This window comes from Eurypyga helias, unplaced genomic scaffold, assembly GCF_000690775.1.
Source record: "Eurypyga helias isolate BGI_N326 unplaced genomic scaffold, ASM69077v1 scaffold9071, whole genome shotgun sequence".
NCBI classification, from domain to species: Eukaryota; Metazoa; Chordata; class Aves; order Eurypygiformes; family Eurypygidae; genus Eurypyga; species Eurypyga helias.
Genome location: NW_010232706.1, coordinates 6,020 through 26,605, shown reverse-complemented (window position 1 = coordinate 26,605; position 20,586 = coordinate 6,020). Strand labels below are relative to the sequence as shown.

The window sequence follows — 20,586 nt, the reverse complement described above, 5'->3', positions numbered from 1 at the left end:
TGTCCAACTGTCCCCGCGCGCAGCACGGGGCGCGCGGCAAAGTTTGGGGCTGGGGCTGGAGGAAGCTGACGATAAACACTTAATGCACGCGCCTGTCGTGTCCCAGACCTTTGTGTCCTTGACAGCTGCGGGTCCGTTTGCTCTGCAGGCTTGGGGTGCTACACCCATCGTAAAACACACAATTAACTGCCGCAGAGTAGGATTTTGATTGCAGCGTTATCCTGGAAAAACAGCTATTCTTTGTTTTAAAGCATAACTTCCTTAACAACAGAAGAACATCTGTGTATTTTGTAACAGCAGAACTGTTATCCTAAATGATTCATATCTTGGCTTCTTGCTCGTGCCTCTTCTTTTCCTGCCGAACACATGTAAGTCGATTATCGGAGGGTGCCCTGCTCAGACCTCTTGTAACCGAACGCTTGGGTTTGTGGTTTTCTTTTCTCTGCAGAGGGAGGAAGCGCTGAAGCAGCGTAAACAGTTATCTCAAGAACTGCTCAACCTTCGAGGAGAGCTAGGTAAGAATTCGTTTTTGTATTCTTCATGAGCACTGTAACGCAGCAGAACAGATCTGCGGGGAGACAGATGCCCTGGTATTGTAATGGCAGTCATTTAATTCCCTGGCTGAATTCTGCTCGGATGCTTCAATCACTGCATTTCTCTGGAGCACTGACAGCGTGACCCCAGGTTCACTGAATTCCTGGCACTGATCTGACTGCACCTAGCAGGGCCTCCTCGCAAAAACATGTGTGTGATGACCAGAGCACTCGCTTCCTTAAAAATGGGAGGGTGCCTGACAGTATATATGCTTCTGTTTGATCCCTACCTTAGTTGTCTGCTGTCTTCTAGAGACTTCCTGGGAAAAAAAAAATCCATATACCTGGAAAATACACTGCAAAATCTGCGTTTTGCCTTCGCAGCTTGTAGGTGAATGAGTGTGAAATTAACGGGAGGAAATGCTATCAGGCTAATGAGATTAAACCTTTGAACTCATCCTAGTGGACAGCTATAATGTGACTGAGCTATAATGTGCAGGGGCTGGTTTTGCCAACTTTGAAGCTTGGTTTAACGGCATTCAATGGTCACATCACATAATTTATTTGAACTGAAAGCAGAATCATCTTGTGGAGTGCACTTGAAAGCGAGAGTTAGCATTTTGTAGAAGTGCACTTCAGTTACGATGAAGCCCCTCTAGAAGAAGGAAAAAAAAAAGCTTTGAAAGCAGAAGTAATGTGTGTGGAGCAGTTTCAGGATACATCACTGACTACTGAAAAGTTGGAAATGCTTGTTCTCACACGCTTTAGAGGTTGAGTTTTGTCTCAGCCAAACCTGAGTGAGAATGTAGGTCTTGCTACACGCAGGCAGGGCACTTAGCGTTCAGATTTATTTTTCAGCTCTCTATAATAAAGCGGGCATCCCCTGGTAACTGCTCCATTGGAAGCGTGGTGGGGAGGGGTCTCCCCTGCCCCCCCCCAGAGCACAGCTTCCCCAGCTGTCACTATGACTGCTGTCCAGTTTAGAGGGTTATGTTAAAATGAAGCTTTCTGGGAGCTGCATTTGACGCTGCATAAAATTGCCAATGTGAATGGGGAGAAAAAGCCTTCCAGCCTCAATAGACAGACGAGAGCACCAAAGACACTGAGGAATCTGTAGTGTCTTCAGCGTTTATTTTTCCCTTTGTCAACCTAGGTGCTGTGCTCGTCCCTTGTCAGGAAGGGGGAAGTTCAGCTCAGATGGGCAGACCGAAGCTAGACGGCAATTTGCCTATTACCGCTTCTTAGGGTAGTGGGAGTGGTTTGGTTTTTTGATTTTGACAGCTTAGACCTTTGTAAGGGTGCCTCACTCTTAAATGAGCTTCCCGTGAACTTGCTGTGTTCCCGCTGTGATTAACAGCCTGCCGAGCTCATGTGGGGGACTCCCACTGCAAGAATACGCCGTTCCGTAGGTTGATAGCCGGAAAGAACTCCAGGTACAGCTGGGCTTGATGGAGCTTTGCTGGATTAATCACAGAAATGGAAAACAATACAGGTCTTCAAGTCTATCTAGCTATTAAATTTATTATTTTTAAAGTTGAATAAATAGATTAGGCCTGCCAGACCTCATTTGTTGATGAGGTGTGAGAAAAAGCAATCTGGTAACAGTAGATTTAGCTGAAAATAATCCATTTAAATACCCACCTGCTAATCAGCTTTCTGTTGCCACTGTTAAATGGATGTAGCTGAAGGTAGGATTCCCACAGGCTGTTTGGACGAAAGCACCGCGACACCTGATGCACGGTATGAGCTAGGCACAGATTGGCTCAGAAAGTTACATGTGAATCTTCCTGTGGCCGTGGGGACATCTTTTGGGGAGTCCCAGCTGCTGTGTTGTTTGTGCATGTTGGTTTGTTGGACTCCTCAGTTTCCAGCTTTGAAGTTTGTGTGCGCTCCCAAGCGACTTGATTTACCTTGCAAACCCAGTGGGTTGGCAGTCACAGTGTGCCTTTTGCTGGGTTATTCTGTGACCCTTACCTACCAAAAATACCTTTTTGTTCAGTGGTTTAAGCAGGCGTTACAATCCCAGAACCTGTCTTCGGCAGCCTGGGCTGCGCAGGACGTGGGGAGGACGGTTACCAGACACGGTGCGCTCCCAAGCGACTTGATTTACCTTGCAAACCCAGTGGGTTGGCAGTCACAGTGTGCCTTTTGCTGGGTTATTCTGTGACCCTTACCTACCAAAAATACCTTTTTGTTCAGTGGTTTAAGCAGGCGTTACAATCCCAGAACCTGTCTTCGGCAGCCTGGGCTGCGCAGGACGTGGGGAGGACGGTTACCAGACACGGCTTTCTGCTCCGGGCGGCTGGATGAAAGAGTGCCAGGATTAGCAATGATAATGTGCTTGGGGGTGGGCTTTTCCAGAGGAGCTCAAGTTCATTAACAGTCGGGTTGGTTTCCTTAAAATCCCCAGAACAAAGACTAGATTTCTGTGGTTTGAATGTGAACGCCTTGGTTTTGGGAGCCTGGACCAGGCACGGATTTCCTCTTCATCACCTGTTTCCCTTCTTAATAAGCTGCAAGCTGGTGTGTGTAAATTACTTCTAGTTACCTGTTTAATTACTTAAGTAGATATTGCAAGAGCTGAGCATCTCCTGAGAGGCACGAAACTACTCCTCTAAATTAACTGCGTTCCAAATTGTTTCGGAGCCTCTTGGCAGCCGTGGTGGACGCGATCCAGCTCAGTCCTGCTACAGGACGGCAGGTGCAGGCCCGTGCCGCCTCTGCCCTTCGGGAACTGCCGTTCATGAGCCTTTGCCGGTGGGTGGGAGAGGCTCGCGGGTGTCCTCTGCAGCCAGGAAACGCCTGATCCCTCTCTCCCTGTTCCACGTGCTGCACTGCAGTGGATAAACTGCCTTTTCTTCCAACTACCTTCGTGCTATTTTAGATTAGTAAATGACCTTTAAATGTTTGGGAGGTTAAGGTAAAGGCTGTTGTGTTTTACAGACAGATGGGGTGAGTGTCCTTTGGTTTTCAGGTTTTGGTGATCCTTAACAGTACTCGATAGTAGGTGGAGATTTCTACCAGTTATTTGGGGCAGGGCCTAACTTGCCACGACTCGTATGCTTGCCTGCCTGCTGATCCTGGAGTGTCTGCAGCACTAAAAGGTGGGAACTTCCTTCCCATACGGATTCATCCCTGCCCCGTTCAGTGTAGCTTACAGCACGCTTGTTCGGTGCGCCTGCCTTGGGTCAGCTTGCCCAAGAACAAAAAGCATGAAACGTGGCTTAATGTCCTGGGCCGTTAGTCTCGTGTTAGAGGTTACACTGAGAGAAACTTGGTCATAAACTTGAAAGTATGTTTGGGTAGAAGAATTTCCAATATTGGGTATCTGCCAAAACCATGAATTGATTATTAGATAACAGTTGTATGAAGAAGGAAATGACCCTTTGTCTCTACTGACTGAGCAGTGGAACGTACAGATGTGAAATACAAAGTTAGAGCAGTAGTGTTACGCACCGTGACACACCACCATGTGAAATACTTGATGTTTTCTCATAATTATCCCTTCTTCACATGCCCCCCATCTACTAAAATGCTGCTACTCTACTGTCTGAGTGACCTCTGTTGCAAAACATCAGTCTAATGGCTTTTCATAAATCATAACCAGACCAGCGAGTGACTTAAAAATTATCTTTGTAAAACTGTCTGTTTCTAAACAATTTTAATTCAGGATTGAAAAAAAAAATCAATCCATTATGTTTTCTCTTCCTAGTGCTCTGGTATAGTGACTTCTAGGGGAACGTGTGTGGAAAACCGTTCTTACGTAAGCAGTTTAGCCATAAGGGCTGAATTGGATGATGAATTGTTTTACAATTAGCTTGAGAAAAAGCTAGATTTTGAAAGAAAGAGGTACTGCACAATTGTGAAGTCTTATCTCTTGGCTACTTCTACGGAAATAGGTTTCATGGGGATACTAAGGCAACTTTTGTAGTTCTCTCCAGCTGGTTCTACTGCTCATGTGGTTTGGATCTGCTGCCATTGGGCGTACTGCAGGGAGTTGCCACGTGCCTGCGTCTCCACGCTGCTTTTGCAGGCATTTATTTTATGGTTCTGGCACAGGTAAAGCTTTGCAGTGAAATAGCCATGATGCAAGTGGCTGTCGTTAACTGTTACAGATGAACGTCTGTTTTACATGTCAAAACCAGCATTTCTGACGTGAAGTTATGCTGCTACCCAGTCTCAAACTCTGTGTGATTTCCAGAGGTCATGGTTTTTCCCAAAAGAACCAGGCTCTTTATTTATAATGAGCAGTTGCTAAGAACCCTAAACACACAGATTAATCTTGCTCCCTGTTGTAATAATAGTGTGCTGGTTTGGGCTGGGATAGAGTTAATTCTCTTCACAGTAGGTAGTCTGGGGCCATGTTTTGGGTTTGTGCTGAGCAGAATGTTGATAACACCCTGGTTTTAGTTGTTGCCAAGCAATGTTTACACTAAGCCCAGGACTGTTTCTGTTTCTCATACTAGCCGTTCTCCCACCTTCCTCTCTATGAGAGGCTGGCAGGGGACACAGCCAGGACAGCTGACTCAGACCAACCAAAGGGACGTTTCATGCCTTAAGATGTCATGCTGGGGGAGAGGGGAGGGGAGCGAGCGGCTCTGTGCTGCTTGGTTGCTGACTACTGGGGTTAAAGCACAACCTACAGGGAGAGACAGTGTTGTATGATGGGGGGGAAGAGGCTGGGACAACCATGTGGGGGAAAATATTAATGGTTCCGCTATCTGAATAAAGTCGTAAATCTTTATTCTGGCTGCCAAGTACCCATTCTGTATGCTCTAGCCTTAAAGCTTAAAACTGGTGATGAGATTGATCAGTTAAGGGACGGTGCGTGTTTTCATTGGTATGGCTTGATTTTTCTCCCAGCTGCTGTCGGGCCATTTGTCTCCCGTTTTTTTCTTGCTGAAGGTCTGTGGTCTGTTACAACGTGCGGCGTAATGCAGATGTAGAGTGGCGGAGGGAAGCGCTTTAGGAAGGGAAAGGGAAGCCCGGTAGCCGCGTACAAAAGCTCGGAATCGTGCCCTTCAGGTGTCTGTGCAGTGGATGAGAAGTCAAAATAGAGACTTGGTGTGTGCTACTGGAAGAACACAGGTTCCAGTTCCAAACTTTTTCTTCAAAATTAAGCGCCAGTTCAATGAGAAAACTCGAGTAACCATCAAATTTGGGTAGTCAGGAGTTTTTCAGCAACCCTTTGCAGTACATGAGTGGCCAAACTGAGGAATTTGTTGCTTTTTTTCCATGGCGAGTTGTCCCTTTCTTAAAACAAGGCAGTGTACAGTCATAAAATACATGATTCAGCCTGGAGATGGACAGGGCTCTGCGAAATACTTGCTGCAGACACTGGAATCTCGAGTGTGGGGACAAATCTTCATTTACAGGACTTCCCATAGTTTCAAACTGGCAGGTCGTCAGTTGACGCTTTTGCTGAAGCTTGACACATGCAGTCCCTTGCCCTACCAGGATGCTGGGAGCTGGCTGGTGGTGTGGCCGTTCTGCTCCTTCTCTGGATGGCAAGGATTCAGGTCAGGCTGGTGATGTGCAGGGAAGCATTGCAGCCTCCAGCTCTGCAGAAGCCAGATGTTACCTTCAAGGTAACGCAGCCTTCAGCTGCCAAGGCGAGTTTTAAAAGTCTTTGTTTGCCTTTGTAACATTAGCCTTCTCATAAATCCGAACTGCAGGCTGGCCAAGCGAGAACTGGGGTGTCTGTTTTCTGTGACGAAGGTGTGGTTTGCTCTTTGCCTTTTTTCTGAGGTGTTTTGCATCATCTGAAGCTCTGCATGCTGACACTTCAAGATAAGGCAATGATAGGCAGCATGTTCTTTCAGCTAAACAGAGGCCAACAAATGGCTCTGGCCTTACAAGTAAAGAATGGGGTGCTGGCTTCTTCCTCTCTTGCTTTTCAAGGAAGTGGATCATTGGAAGCATGTTGCTAGAGTTATTTCAAATGAGGCGTGCGAGTTGCCGGCCTCAGCACTATACCCCTCTTACTCTGCTGTAGGGTCAGGTCCGTTCTGCACGGTTGGCTGTGTAATGTCTCCGTTTGGCTCACTGCCTGCTTCTTTCTGTAATAAAATAGGGTCCCCTACCTGTGATGATGCTTCTTCCCCCAAAAACGTGACAGTACGGGGATAAATATGCGGTGACGTTAACGCCAGTGTGATGTGATGGAAGCGTGAATGCTAGTTTTTCCATATTTTTTTCCAAAGGGAGCAGTTATAATGGATGTTTGTGGAAGGAATAAAGCTAGGGAAATAAAAATCTTTCTTGGTAGTGGTATAGAAAACTGTGAAATCGGTTCGGACTGCCGAGAACGTTGTGGTACGTTCCAGTTGAGCCCTTAATTGTCGCGTTGCCAGTCATGGGATGAACAGCCTGGCTTAACTCTGTCCTCCTCAGCAGATCTTCCACATGGACCTAGTGCGGGAGCCAAGGCAGCTGGTAAACCTCAGGCACGCGTGCAGATGGACTTCCGTGTGGCACAGCTCGCTTTCACGCTTCCCTAGCTCAGCCGCGGGTTTCCAGCGACAGCAGCAGGGCCAAGATGCCTTGACCGTTTCCTTGAGCGAGCGCAGGGATCACCCACCGAGTTACCCCCTTGCTCCTGACAAGCCGTAGTGAAAAGGGAATGGGACACGTGGGTAACCTGAGGCACTGTGCCGGGGCAGGCGGGTCTCGCTAGAGCCGAGCCTGGAACCCCTCGGGGAAGGTATTGTCACTTACATATCTCAAGGCTCAGGCAGAGCTGTGGTGGGTACTTCCTGCACCGCCTGTACAAAAATCCTTGGCTCTTCCCTGCTTTTACACAGTTTTTATATTTACGCTGTTTGGGCAGTGTGCCAAGCTCTGATAAAGCGTGTGTCTGCAAGGCTTCTCCGTATTCGAGTCAACCTTAACGCTGCGGTTGACTTTTCTCTGAAGCAGACGCTTACCTGACTAACTCACCTTAAGCCAAAGCACTAGGGTCTGTGTAGAAGCAGTGTTCTCGGGGACAGTGAGCACGCACTTGTGTTAGGTCCTGTCTCACCTGCTCCCAGGCTTTGGGCGCAGCTGGAGCGGGGGGAGGTGGTTGCTCCAGTCGTGTTAACAGTAGGAAATGACGACTCCTGCTCGGGTCCGGATGGCTGGAGTTGGGAAGGTGAAATTTCAGACTCAAAAGTGCAGGTTGCCGACTCCTGGTTTGCCTTTCAGTCAGCTGTGAACACAGGGAGATAAAGCTGGGCAGTCAGCTGACCTGTGGTAAAGGAAAGAGCATTTATCTCTGTTCATACGCTGCACTTTCTGCCTCAGACTGTTGTGTATGTTGCCGGTTCAAATGTCTCGGGCGTATGCGTGTTAGCAGTGCGCTTCAGGCTGGCGGTTCTGCATCGGTGGTCCATGTGGAATTGCTTCTCTGCTCTGTGTCTCAGCCTGAGTAACGCCGTGAGTGGATGGTCTTTAGGATATCGAGACTTTCAAATTTAGCTTAAGTGGTTTATATATCAAAAAGTGCTCTGACAGATACGCTACTGAAACGGGATCGAATTAGGGGAAGTAGCAAATCCAATTAATGTTTTCATTGGAGCACTCCAGTGTCCCTCTTGAGACATTCATTCTTCTCTGTCACGACAAACTGTCATGCTGGTGCTTTCTGTATGGGTTCCTGGCTTAACTAAATTTGATTAATTCTCAGCATAAGAAACACTGAATTAATTATTTCTGCAAAGCTTTCTTGTGTGTGTCCTTGGAGGTGGCACTTACTCCACCAGTAAGTTAGATCCGTCGTTGTGTAACGGTTGCTGTGCAGCGTGATCGCTGTCTTGCGGTGAAGAGGGGGAAATTGGCACTGAGCTTGATCCAGTTGCTTTTTTCTTTGTCCTGTTGTCATCTTCAGTTACCACCTCTGCGGCCTGTGAGAAACTGGAGAGGGACAGGAATGAACTGCAAGCTGCTTATGAAGGGTTTTTGCAGAAGTTGAACCAGCAACATCAGAGCGACTTGGCTGAGCAGGAGGAGCGGCTGAAGCAGTTCTACACTGCCGAATGTGAGAAACTCCAAAGCATCTGCATTGAAGAAGCTGAGAAGTACAAAGCGCAGCTCCAGGAGCAGGTTTGTGACGTTTGAAGTGGGCATGTTCTCTGGTCGTTGCTTTCTGCTACAAACGAGCCTTCGGAGCAGCTGGGGGCTTGCTGATAATGCAGTTATGTTATCGAATGCCGAACTCCACTTCGCTGCAACTACAGAAATGCCACTATGCTAAGCTGCACAGATCTGAAGCTTGTGTTCAAACATGGTGGAGACTCCTTTGTTCTGCAGACTTGGCTGGCGTCTAGAGCTCCACTGGATGCTGGAGGCAGCTTGAGTTTTAAGATCCAGGAAACACACCCGGCCTGTGGCCTCCCTTTGCGAGCACTCCATGCCTGCGACAGATGCATCCATCATCTGTCCGTGTGGTGGCAAACTGTGGGGCATCGTTCGCATCTACTAAATGTTGTGTGTGGCGTAGCTTCTCCTGTGACCGTCTGTTCCGGGGCCCTTCAAAACGTACTCCACTGACTGCATAAAGCCATTGGAGCAATACTTGAAACAAGGGTTATGTTGATATGTGTAAGGGCGAAAAAAAAATCACGTTGTCATGTTGCAGGTGGACAACTTGACTATCACACATGAAAACTACAAGTTGGAACTTGAAAACAGCCACTCAGAAAAAGTGGAAGAGCTGAAGAAGGAGCATGAATCCTCTTTTTCAGGCAAGTACTTTGTATTCCAGTCCATACTGTATTTCGTCACTAACAAAAATACTTGAGCTCTTTCGCCCGTAAGTTGACTTCATTGGTCTTGGCGGTCAGCTGGCTTTGAAAAACCCTGGCTGAACAAGTGTCACTTGGCCTACAGAAGTAGCTGTGATCCCGTTGTTGTTGAATGAAACTTGTAGAAGAGTTTAGGAGAGGAGATGACCTTTTCCTCCAGTAAAAGATGTCTGGATTGCAGCCTGCCCTCAAAATCTCAAGTTAATGAGTCATTGCCCCCACCCCCTGAGTCCCATAAGGAGCACCTCCGGAGTGAAACTGAGGATAAGTAGGGTTGTGTGCTTTCCAGACTGACAGGGGACCGTTGAGCAATACTCAAGGCTGTTCAGGGTACACTGGGGCAAAGGAAGGGTGGTTTCTCAGGGAGGGGGCGGTGAGTGTGCTCAGGTTTGAGTGGCACTGCAGCAAGTTGATTTCAGCGATGGTGACTGCCATCGTCCCTCTGATGCCACCTGACAGCCAAGCTTCCGGTGACGCTCTGGTGTCACTAAAACTGGTGACCTTTCCACTGTGACGAGCAGGCTCCTCTGCGTGGCATCTCTGGAGGGGGAAACAGGCACTTCTCCAGAAGCTGCTGAAAGAGATGATTGGATTTTTTTTTGCTGTGTTTCCCATCAGAAACTGGGCTCTTGTCAGGTGTGGCACCTGTGCTCAGTTCACCCATTCGTTGCAAGCAGCTGTAAATGTGACACTTTGCACACGTCTGGGATCAGCAGATGATGAATCAGTTCTCTCCATGTTGTCACTGCCTCTCTGCGTGTGTGCTGGCGGGCTCTTCACGCCGTTGCTTTTCGGAGAGAATTGTCATGTCTTAACACGGTATGCAAAATCTGCAAAACCTGTTTCTTGCAGAGCTCAAGAGTGCCCATGAGTCTGAAAGGAAGCTGCTTGAAGATTCCTTTAAAGAGAAGCAGGGATTGCTAGAGGTTTGTCAAGGGTTGGGGTCATTACAGCTGTCTAAAGCCTGAAGAGGCAGTTTGGAGATGTGTGTTGAATTCTTGGCCTAACTATACCCTATCTCAACTTCAGAAAAAAATCATGGAGCTGAGATGTGAAAACGACTCTCTGAGCGAGAAGTTGAAATTAGAAGAGCAAAAACAAATAGCCAAAGAAAAAGCCAATCTGGTAAGTCTTTATTTTCAAAAGTAACTTCTGCCGTGTAATACGAAGGGTTGCAGTCGAGCCTGAGGGGGCTCCCGTGCCCGTTAACATCGTACGTAAATGGCTCAACAGCGGACGTTTTTCTCAGCCGCTACGACGTTACGTGCATTAACCTCACCGTTACAAATCTGAGAGGCCGGTGAACTCGCACAATGGTGTAAATTACAGCCTACGGTAGAGGACCTGCCTGCACGCAAAGGCTGTACCACAGCCCTGTGCTAGACAGACAGAAGTTCTTACAGCACGGTCAGCAGTGTGGGCTCACGTCGCTCCCGTGGAACTCGCTTCTGGTACCCAAGCCTCCAGTTCGTTTATTTTAACGGTAACTGACACTTGCTGTGTGCTGGTCCTTCGGATAAACAACTTTTTTATCCTGCCTTTCTTCCCAAGTTACCTGTGATGGTCCTGCATTAGAAACATGCTCTTAGGGAGGTTTTTCATGCACCAGGAGGGTTAGACACCAACTTTGGATATCAGGAAGAAGTTCTTCCCAGTATCTGAAGGGGGCCTACAAGGGTGCTGGGAGAGGACTTTTTACAAGGGCCTGTAGTGATAGGACAAGGGGTAATGGGTACAAATTGAAATCAGGGAGGTTTAGATTAGGTATCAGGAAGAAATTCTTCCCAGAGAGGGTGGTGAGGCACTGGAACAGGTTGCCCAGAGAAGCTGTGGATGCCCCCTCCCTGGAAGTGTTCAAGGCCAGGCTGGATGAGGCTTTGAGCAACCTGGTCTAGTGGAAGGTGTCCCTGCCCATGGCAGGGGGGGTGGAACTAGATGATCTTTCAGGTCCCTTCCACCCCAAACCATTCTGTGGTTCTGTGCTTATCTTTCTGCTTACCTGGAAATAACTGGAATACCAACAGTATTGCTTATCCAACAAAGAGAAATTCCATGCTTAAAAACTCAAGATGCTTCTAGTAGAAGTTGCCCTAGTTTTCACTGGAATTTAATTTATTTTTTTCTCCTGCTGCTTATTCTAGTGGCAGGACAGAGCTGCCACAAGACAAATCTGCAACCACAGTAGGGTGCTGTGGAGAGAGAGAACGTGCTGCACACTGCCCATGGGAGCTGGAGCTCAGTTACACAGGCACGCTCAGAAGCGGTTTAATTTAAAGGACTAATAGCCAAGTGCCCGTAAGCTGCATTTAAAGTTTTGTGGCTTTGCTTGGAATCTAGGAGTTAGCAGGAAGAGTGATCCTGAAAAGAGAGGAATGAAGTTCAAATTGTCAGCCGTCTCCTCTGAGGCAGCACAGCCCACCTCGCCCTCACCCGGCCTTCTGTTCAGGAGCAGAAATTCAACAAGTGTCATCACCCCAGTCCTTAAAATCAGGCAGGAGAATGGAACGTGAAGGCCATGAGGCCCTTGTGGAATGTACTGGCTGTCTCCTCGTGGGACTATGCCCACAGAACGGCAGGCACTGCCCGCCACTTCTGAGGCTTCCACGCGGCAGCGAAGCTGTTCCTCAACGCGGTATGGCAGTATTCGTACCCAGACGGGCTAAGCCACGTTCTGTTTGCTTTTAAAGAAACAAACTTAGTTACACAACAGTCACTGGTTTCTGTTTGCGTTCCACCCGGACTAGGACTCGGGCTTGCTTTGCTTCTTATTTTTGCCTGTGACTCTGCATTGGAAATGCACAGAATGTGTTGTGCCATGCAGTGTTTAGTGGTTCCTTACGCTAGGAATCAGGTCCTTGAGGAGACCAGACCCTGCCCTGTCCCCCTCCTGCATGTCCCTCCACCTTCTGGAAAAACAGGGAAAATCAGGAGAGTGCTAACTTTCTGTACAGTGGGTAAGTCACAGGTGTACAGGAACAGGAACTTTGTGTTCGCTTGCACTGCTAGCCTTGACGCAGAACGTAAAAATGAAAATCTTTGATTTCTGCTTATGAACCTTCAGACTCAAAACGGGGACAGTCAGCTACAGTCAAGTCGGTAGCTTTAAATTTCTGGTGCTCCAGCATCTGAAAACTCTTCAAATGTTTACTCTGATTACCTCTTGGGATGGGTTATGAGTAATACGGAATTACTCTTGGAACTCCTGGCCTTCAAGGCAGCCTTTGGGCGCTCCTGCCAAACACGTTTTGCTGTGACAGCTTTGGTTCCTGCCTTTGCTTCGCGGGTTTTTCGCGTGTGGGCAGGCAGTGGTTTCTGAGCGGCTTCTGAGGAAAGCTGCAGCTGCCCCCCTACGGGCGCGGACAGGCAGCACCGCAGGAAGAAGCGGGAGCAGATCTGCTTTGTTTAATTCAAAACTGTTGGACTTGATCTCACTTAGAACAAGTAGCAGTCGGTACCATGTTGATTTTTTTGCTCTTTCTAAATAGCAGAGAAACACTTAAATTGTGCCTGAAATTCAGGGTGCTAAGCAAACTCTGTGGACATCTTTCAGAAAAACCCGCAGATCATGTATCTGGAACAGGAGCTGGAAAGTTTGAAAGCGGTGCTGGAGATCAAGAATGAGAAACTCCATCATCAGGATATAAAGCTCATGAAGATGGAAAAACTGGTGAGTGTTCCTTGGGGTCTGGCAGGTTTGGACCGTGGCTCCGAGTCCCGTTCCAATAATGCACATCGGGCTGCAATGTAAGGAGGGGGAAGATGCTGCCAACGACCTTTTAACCTTTTAAGACAACTACAGGTTTGCATAAACTACTGCTGAGTTGGTAGAGGGTTATCTGGGACTGTCTTCCAATTTCCCTTTTCTCCCCCAACCCCCAAAGATTCTTTACCTGCCTCGTTTGAGTATTATGGATTGCACTGTCAGGAAAACATTAGCAGAGGAATAATCCTAATCAAACAAGAAGGGATCTAATGTGAAATGGAATAAGTGCTTTTATCTAGAGTTGATTAGCTGAAGTCAAACATTTTAGCCGCCACCTGTAAGCCACCTGTTTAGCTGTGTGGAATTGCTCTAGATCTGTGCATAATTCCATATGAAAAGGCAAATCTGGGGGCAGAACTTGTATAATTGCTGTGGCAGGATGGGGTCCTCCTGGGTGGGGCCTTTGAACACTGTTGTAAGATCTGGCTTAAGCAAGATCTTAATGTGGAAGTTTAGAAAGAGGTTTGGGTACACAGGCGTTACATTCACATCAGTGGTTGTGTCATACAGTGTCCTAAGTTGGCCTGGTCTGCAATTCCTAGTAAATCACTAGTAAAACCATGTCTTTTCTGACAAAGGTTGGCCACAGTATAGGTGGCCTTGGACCATCCAACCATGTAAGGACTGGTTTTCCTTCCAATACCATCCTGCAGCAGTGAAGTGGCAACAGGGGGAGCTGTTCACACAGGGCAGCTCTTGCATGTCACCTTCGCATGGCATTTAGGCAGTCTGGTCCACAACAGCTTCTGCAGCTGCTGCCCGTTGCTGGCAGAAGTTACTAGAACGTGCTGATTAACTAGCAGATCCCTTACCCAGCCCTCTTTGTTGGTATCCGAGAGGCACAAGTGGCAGAATGCTGGCATGAGCGAGGATAAGGTACGTGGGATCCATTTGGCTGTTCAGGATATGAAGCCGTGGTGGAAGGTCGCTCTCGCGTTACTCCAGGTTTTGCGTGTCCCATGACAAGGTCTGCAAGCTCCAGGCTGTGAAGGGCTGTGATCTGTCAGTCGGTATCCTGCTGAGTGCATGTCTGGGCTCCATTTTTAACTGTCACCTTTCGTTTTTCTTAGCTGGAGAACAACACGATCTTAATGGATAAGCTAAAGAAGGTTCAGCAAGAAAATGAAGAATTAAAAGCTCGGATGGACAAACACATGGAGCTTTCAAGGTGAAAAATAGCTGTGGGCTCTTAGATGCTCTTACGAACCAGGGGAAGGTGTTCCTGGGGCAAGAAATATAACTCTGTGTAAATATGATGGGGGTCTTGTAGTACACTGCAGAAGAACACACCCCTTCTTCCCTGCTTGTGTCCTTGTGCATGTGCATTCCTGTGTGGAAGAACAAGCGGAAACAGATCACAAGGGGGTAAATGCTCAGTGTGTTCTTCAGTGCTCCAAACCAGTAATTCAGGGAAGAAAAAGCAACTGAGAAGTACTATAGCCTGGCTCTTTAAGTAGGCCTGGCTTGTGAGCTGAACCTGGTTTTACCTGCAACCACGGCAGTTAGGTCCTTTGTCCCCAGGTCAGCTCAGCAGAGAGCGCGGCGTGCTCGGTGGGAGCCGTACGTACCCTGAACGAGTGGGTGCGAGGTGCTCCAGCCTCCGGCCACCGCCGCAGCGGGCGGGTGAGCCCTTCCGGCGCGAAGGGAACGCAAGAAACACAGGGTCGGTGCGGTGCTGGGCCTGCAGCAAGGCCCAGAGGCTCCAGCGTGGCCATTTGAAAGCATCTGTCGTTGGAAGTAGGACAAGTCTCCCTCTCCAAATGCTTTTGCTGCCTTCAGGAATGTTCCTTAGTGGCGCTTTCTCCGAGCGACCAGTTTAAATCCGTCAAGGGTGAGAACATGCAAATTCCTCCGTTCAAGGAAGTGGTTGAGCTGTAAGCCAGGCAGGGTTTATGCAGCTGGAAACCTTTGCTTAGTGGATGAGCTGAAGGCTGCAGCCTCCCAGTTACGCACCCTGGTGTACCTCTTACCTTGCAGGCAACTTTCTACGGAGCAAGCCGTGTTACAGGAGTCGCTAGAGAAGGAGTCCAAAGTGAACAAGCGCCTGTCCATGGAAAATGAAGAACTCCTGTGGAAGTTGCACAACGGCGACCTATGCAGCCCAAGGAAACTGTCCCCCAGTTCTCCATCCGTGCCTCTGCAGTCCCCACGGAATTCTGGTAACTTCTCTAGTACCTCGGTGTCACCGAAATGACATCTCGTGAGAGAAAGCGGGGATTGCGTTTCGTGTGTCACCTGCCGACCCAATCCCTGCTTGGACAGCAAGAGCTGTGTTAGCTGACCGACAGCTCGGCGGAACTGGAAGCGAGTTGGCGCAGACGTGGCGAGCGGAGACTGAGAACGTGGGAGTGAGACGTCCCGTCGCTCCTCCCGAAAGGACTCGTTTGCGACCTCTACGGACATTGTTGCACAACGCACTTACAGAGCAAGGAGAGACTTGTTCGTTGCCTTTTCACCTAACTGTAAGAAAAAGCTCAGGGGTTAGAGATAAAAAGATCACCACCTTTATAGTAGGTTACCACAGACACTTTGTTTTTTAAGGCTGCGTGTGTGTGCGCGTGCGTGTGCTGCGGATGGGATGGATGTAACACACCCTGCGTGTGTCTAACGTTGCCTTCTTTGCTGTGTACGGAATAAAGGATAAAAGCTGGAGACTGCACGTGGACATGTACTTCCTCGATAACCGTGTCAGTAGGTGTGCTGTTAGCCACGAGCACCCTTGGCTGGGAGGGAGGGAGGAGCTGCCCCGAGCACTACAGGTTAGTTTCCTTCATCTTTCTGGCTTCAGGTCAGTAAAAAAAAGGGCATGAGAAGCTTCATCAACAGATGCATCGGCATCCTGGCCGACCCAAGTATGCAACTTTGAGTTAATTTTAAAGCCAAACTGGATTGCAGCCATATTTGCATGGATTTGTGGTGTAATATCCATGCATGACTCTGCCATTTACGAGGAGACATTTTTTTTTGCAGGTTACTTTGGCTTTCAAGTCACCAGGGCTGTAGTTGGAACCAAGGCAGCCCTCAAGGTGAGACATTACTGGCTGGGTTGCAGGTTTAGAAACCTGGAGCTGTCGCCTTCCCTGCGAAGAGGAATCACTTCCCTAAAACAGCATGTCCACTGCTGAGGCTGGCTGCTGAGAATAAGCTAGATGGAAGATAAGCTAGATGGAGGTTTGAAAGCCAAAGAGAAAAATGCAATAGCTGTCAGAAGGTGCATTCTTAACTAAGTTAGTTGTGAATTCCAGTGTAGCTGGTGACACACTTCACCTTTTTAAGCGTTAGCGTTTGTATAACGGTTCCTCAGGGGTGGCTGCATCCACCCAAGGAAGGAGGGGGAAGGTGGTAGCTGTGGGTTTACCTTGCTCATTCTGCCATACTTTTCCCCTCAGACCGCAGGAAATCGGCGTTTTGCCAGTTCAGTTGACAAAAGATCCTGTACCGGAGATGCTATAGAGCAGGGGGAAAAAGACTGTCCTGGCTGCTGGAACTGGAGGCTGAGGGCGTCAGCGTTTCTGGAAATGGCACGTGCTGAGCTTCACCTTCAGCAAGGTAGTCAGGCAGCCTCGCTCTGCCCTTGGGCAGACCCGTTTAATGTCTGTGTTGCACCTCCCAGGCGCAGGTTCAACGTCAAGCCGGTATTGCAGAATGCTCCCTGCGCCTGCGGTAGCGTGGGCTTGACGGCACCACTTCCAGGGCCGTTGTTAGAGTAGAGTTAACTGATGCCAGGAGCCAGCACACAGCTAACCCCTAGGGTAAACGGTGTTTGCCGAGTTTCCCTGTGTGTTTCAGTAGCCTGGGGACAGGAATCGAGGGATTGGAAAGTGTCCAGGGACCCGAGCTGGAGAACCACTGCAACCCACTTTACCCAAGCTGTGGAAAGGTCTTGGCTAGTCAGGAGGAACGCGCATAGAAACCAGAGTGCTAACAGTGCTCGTACAGTAAGTAAACCTGTAATACACTTGAACTGGTGACTGACTATTTCAGCATTAACTTTACTTATTTCCCATAATGTACACGTTAAGTGGGCCATTTCTATGGAACATTACGCTCTTTTAATCCTCTTTAGGGCACTGTACGTACCACTCATTAGTGGTGTCAGTACTTAAAGTTTTCTAGGGGTTTCTTAACTATGAAAATCCTCTGTGGGCTAAAACTTGGCTTAAAGTAGATCTTGGAACCTTCTTATTTTCTATGATCAGAGATTTGATCACATGTATTTGAGCTGAATGCTTAAAGAAATAAAATGTTTTTGTACTGATTGAAGGGGTTTTTCTCCTGCTTCTATTACTCGGATGATCTTTAATCTAGGGAGGGACATTACTCCAGTGACTGAAAGCTCTTAGCAGCTGCTCAGCACAGCAGCAGTGAAGCTTCACTGAACAAACAGTTAACATTCAGCTAACCTGTAGAAAGTTTTACCTCCACCCTTACTACTCCAGTGTAGGCAGAAGTTACACAGAGCTTGCTTGTGACCACTGGCGCTTCAGTCAGAGTTGGCTGTTGAGGAGGAGAATGGAGATAACACCACTGAGTGAAGCAGTAGTAAAATACTTGAGTAGAATTGGCTTGGAGGGACCCAGTGTGCATGTGCCAGGTAAAAGCATCCTGCAGGACTCCGTCTGAAAATGCTCACCCTACTCAGGGGATCTGTGTGAGAAGAGCCACCCAGAGTTTGGCAATCTAACAGCTTGTGTCACAGGAACACTTGTCTAGCCACCGGTGAGAACTCCTGGTTCCAGTGTTAGTGCCTCAAATAAAACATGCAAGAAGAGCACATCCAAATGTTTGAAGACGTGATGTGGTGTACCCCAACGTGTAACAGGGAAGGGCTCTCCAGTGCACCAGCATAACTATGGAATAGTAAAGGATGCAGAGACACTTACTTTGTTGATGGCTTCCCTCCACACTGCAGGAGCCTCCTCGTCTCTCACCTTTTTGCAAGTGGAATCTGTAACCCTCTTACGGAGGAATGAAGAACACCTGTACATAGAAACCAGACTACAGCAGTACCTGTTCAGGGCTTGTCCTCTTGGTCCAGAAGAACTGAGTAACTGTTTGTCTGTAAGCGCTGTTTTGGCATTTTTCGAGTATTAACACTTCAGTACCGTGTGTTAGCAAAGGCTTTGTTCGACCCAGCAACTTGGACCTGCATCTTAATAATTTCTTTAGCTTGTTCCTGAAGGAAGCTTTATGCTACAAACCTGCTCACCATAAATACTTGAAGGTCTAGTGCTCATCAAGCAGTTACACAAGTGATTGTCTTCAGATACTCAACCTTAACTAGCACTTCTCTGTCTAATGAAGAGTGTCAGAGGCAGTTATGATGGTCTGTATCTGTACCAAGTAGTTTGTTGCTATTCACACCATGGTTCACCCCCTTCAGCACTTTTACCTCAGGTCTTTGTATGAGCTGCGCTGTATCTGCTGTAAAAGTGGAGGTGAACCTTTTCCTCGTGCTCACCGAAGGCTTGACCTTTCTCATTACAAACATCCAAGGTACTTGCAGGTCACCTGGCGTATCGTGCAGTTCATGCAGGACGCTCCTTCTAGACAGTAACTAATGCCTGATCGTTGACACAGCAGTTGCCCGACAGCCAGGAAGTCATTTGGGGCTGAGCCGGAGTTAAAAAGGTCAGCAGAATGTTGGGATAAATCACTGAGCCCTTAAGGCACAGGCACCTTCTGGCCATTGCTGCTGCTGCCTGGCTGCAGCAGAGCCATGACTGAGGTATGGAAGTAGAAATAACTCTACTAGCAGGTTTAGGCATGTGACTTGGACAAGTCACTTAAATTGCATTTCCTGAGCTTCATTCAGTTACCCTGTGTCACTGCTGATTTATGGTGGAAATGTGTAATTCCATCAGTGTGAAGAGGCCAGGAGGCTCTGGGTGAAGTAAGACCTAGGTGTACCGAGTCCTGCAAACTGCACGTGATCGGCACACGTCACCACTGAACCAGAGGGAGACTACCCCAGCGAGGGATTTCCATCAGCTTTTCCTCTCCTGCTAAGCCGTCCCCAAGGAAGTGCTGCTTGCTCTGCTGGTGAACAAGTTGGAAGCGGTGACACTATCTCCCACTTGCTTGATACTGTAAAGGAAATCAGCTGTCAAATTAAAGACCTAAGGCACTTGGAAGTGTAAGAAGCTGGCATGGCTCCTGTAGTTCAGAGGGAAATGCATTTATCAGACCAACGGAAATGCTGTGACGGAACAAACACTGCCCTGCCCCAGCCAGAGCTGGAGGTATTCTGGTCAGATTGAAGTCTCACCTAAAAAACAGGTACAATGGTCTATTTTTACTGTGAAATGGTGTAATACTTGAAGCTATTTAGTCATTTGGGCAACAGTCTGATCTTCCCGATACCTTTTAATAGCAACAGAAAGAAAATTAACAAGGGACTGTGCCTCTTGCCCCTTCAAAGCTGATGCATGGCTTGCTGGATTTAACGGGGTGGTTGCTGTAGCTCCCTTGTTTTCTGTGGCCAACAACATTACAGGCCTGGGGAGCATTCTCCGGGAAGCCCAGTTTGTGAGACTGGCTTAGAAGCATTTCAGGCTTTACCCCAGATATTTCTCATATATTTTAGGTTCCTGGATGAATAAGAAAAACCTTTCAGCAGGTTTGTTCAACGGTTTTGTTATCTGTACTACTTGATTAACAGTTAAGGACATCAGCTACTAATGTCATTAGTAATTAATTACGTTATTTAGCAGCTGCCATTTTTACATAAGTGCTCCCCGACACCACTACCCCAAACCATGCTGTACTGGTTTGCACTGGCTGGAGCAAAGGGCTTGCTCCAGAAGCGACCTCTGGGAGTTCCAGCCAAATGCAGGCTGAGACACCGAGTTGCACAAGCAAGGGCCCAGTTCCCAGTGGGTTCCCTGCGTGCTCGCAGAGGCTGGTTTTCCAGAGACCTCGTAAATAAAAGGGCTTGCACTGACCTTTCTTGTCAGACAGTTACACTGTGGAGCGGATCTCTATTGGAAGCTCTGGCTGAATGTGGATTCTGTGCTGGAGGCCAGGAAGAACACACATTGCCAAAGCGTCCAACAACTTTGTTCCCAAGTTCTTACCTTCTCCCTGGCAAGGCTCTTGCCTCGTACTGGTCACTAAACCCGGGGTGAGAGCAGCAGTGGCTTGTTTACCCAGTCATAGTTCTATGCAAGTGAAACAGCTTTCCTTCTGTCCACAATAAATTAATACCAGCGAGTTGAACTTGTTCCTACCCTGCGCACAGGTTCTGCCGTAGCTGTAGAGTCGAACATTAGACTTGTGTTACATTCGCGGCTTTCCCCCTGTGCATGGGATTACGTAAAGAAATGCAGGTTTCACCTTTAGCAAACATGATTTGCTGGATAATTCAGTAACCCTAACATCACACATCTGTTGAGGAGTAAACCCTAATACACACTTTGCTTAAAGGTGGTTGAGGTTTCCTTCTCTTGTTGCTTTCTAACATTTCTGACCACTTCCACGTCTCTGGAGATACCCTCTAGCACCTGAG

At 48.0% G+C, this 20,586-nt stretch overlaps 1 protein-coding gene across 1 annotated transcript; it reads left to right on the top strand.

Annotated features, from left to right (window-relative positions):
• Nucleotides 1–448: 448 nt before the first annotated feature.
• MTUS1 (microtubule associated tumor suppressor 1) lies at nucleotides 449–15,451 on the top strand (the record flags this gene model as incomplete). Its single annotated transcript, XM_010161477.1, has 8 exons — nucleotides 449–515; nucleotides 8,401–8,615; nucleotides 9,151–9,256; nucleotides 10,169–10,242; nucleotides 10,346–10,441; nucleotides 12,867–12,983; nucleotides 14,150–14,247; nucleotides 15,057–15,451. Coding segments are annotated over 8 exons (990 nt in total), but the record flags the coding sequence as incomplete, so codon positions are not given.
• Nucleotides 15,452–20,586: the final 5,135 nt, after the last annotated feature.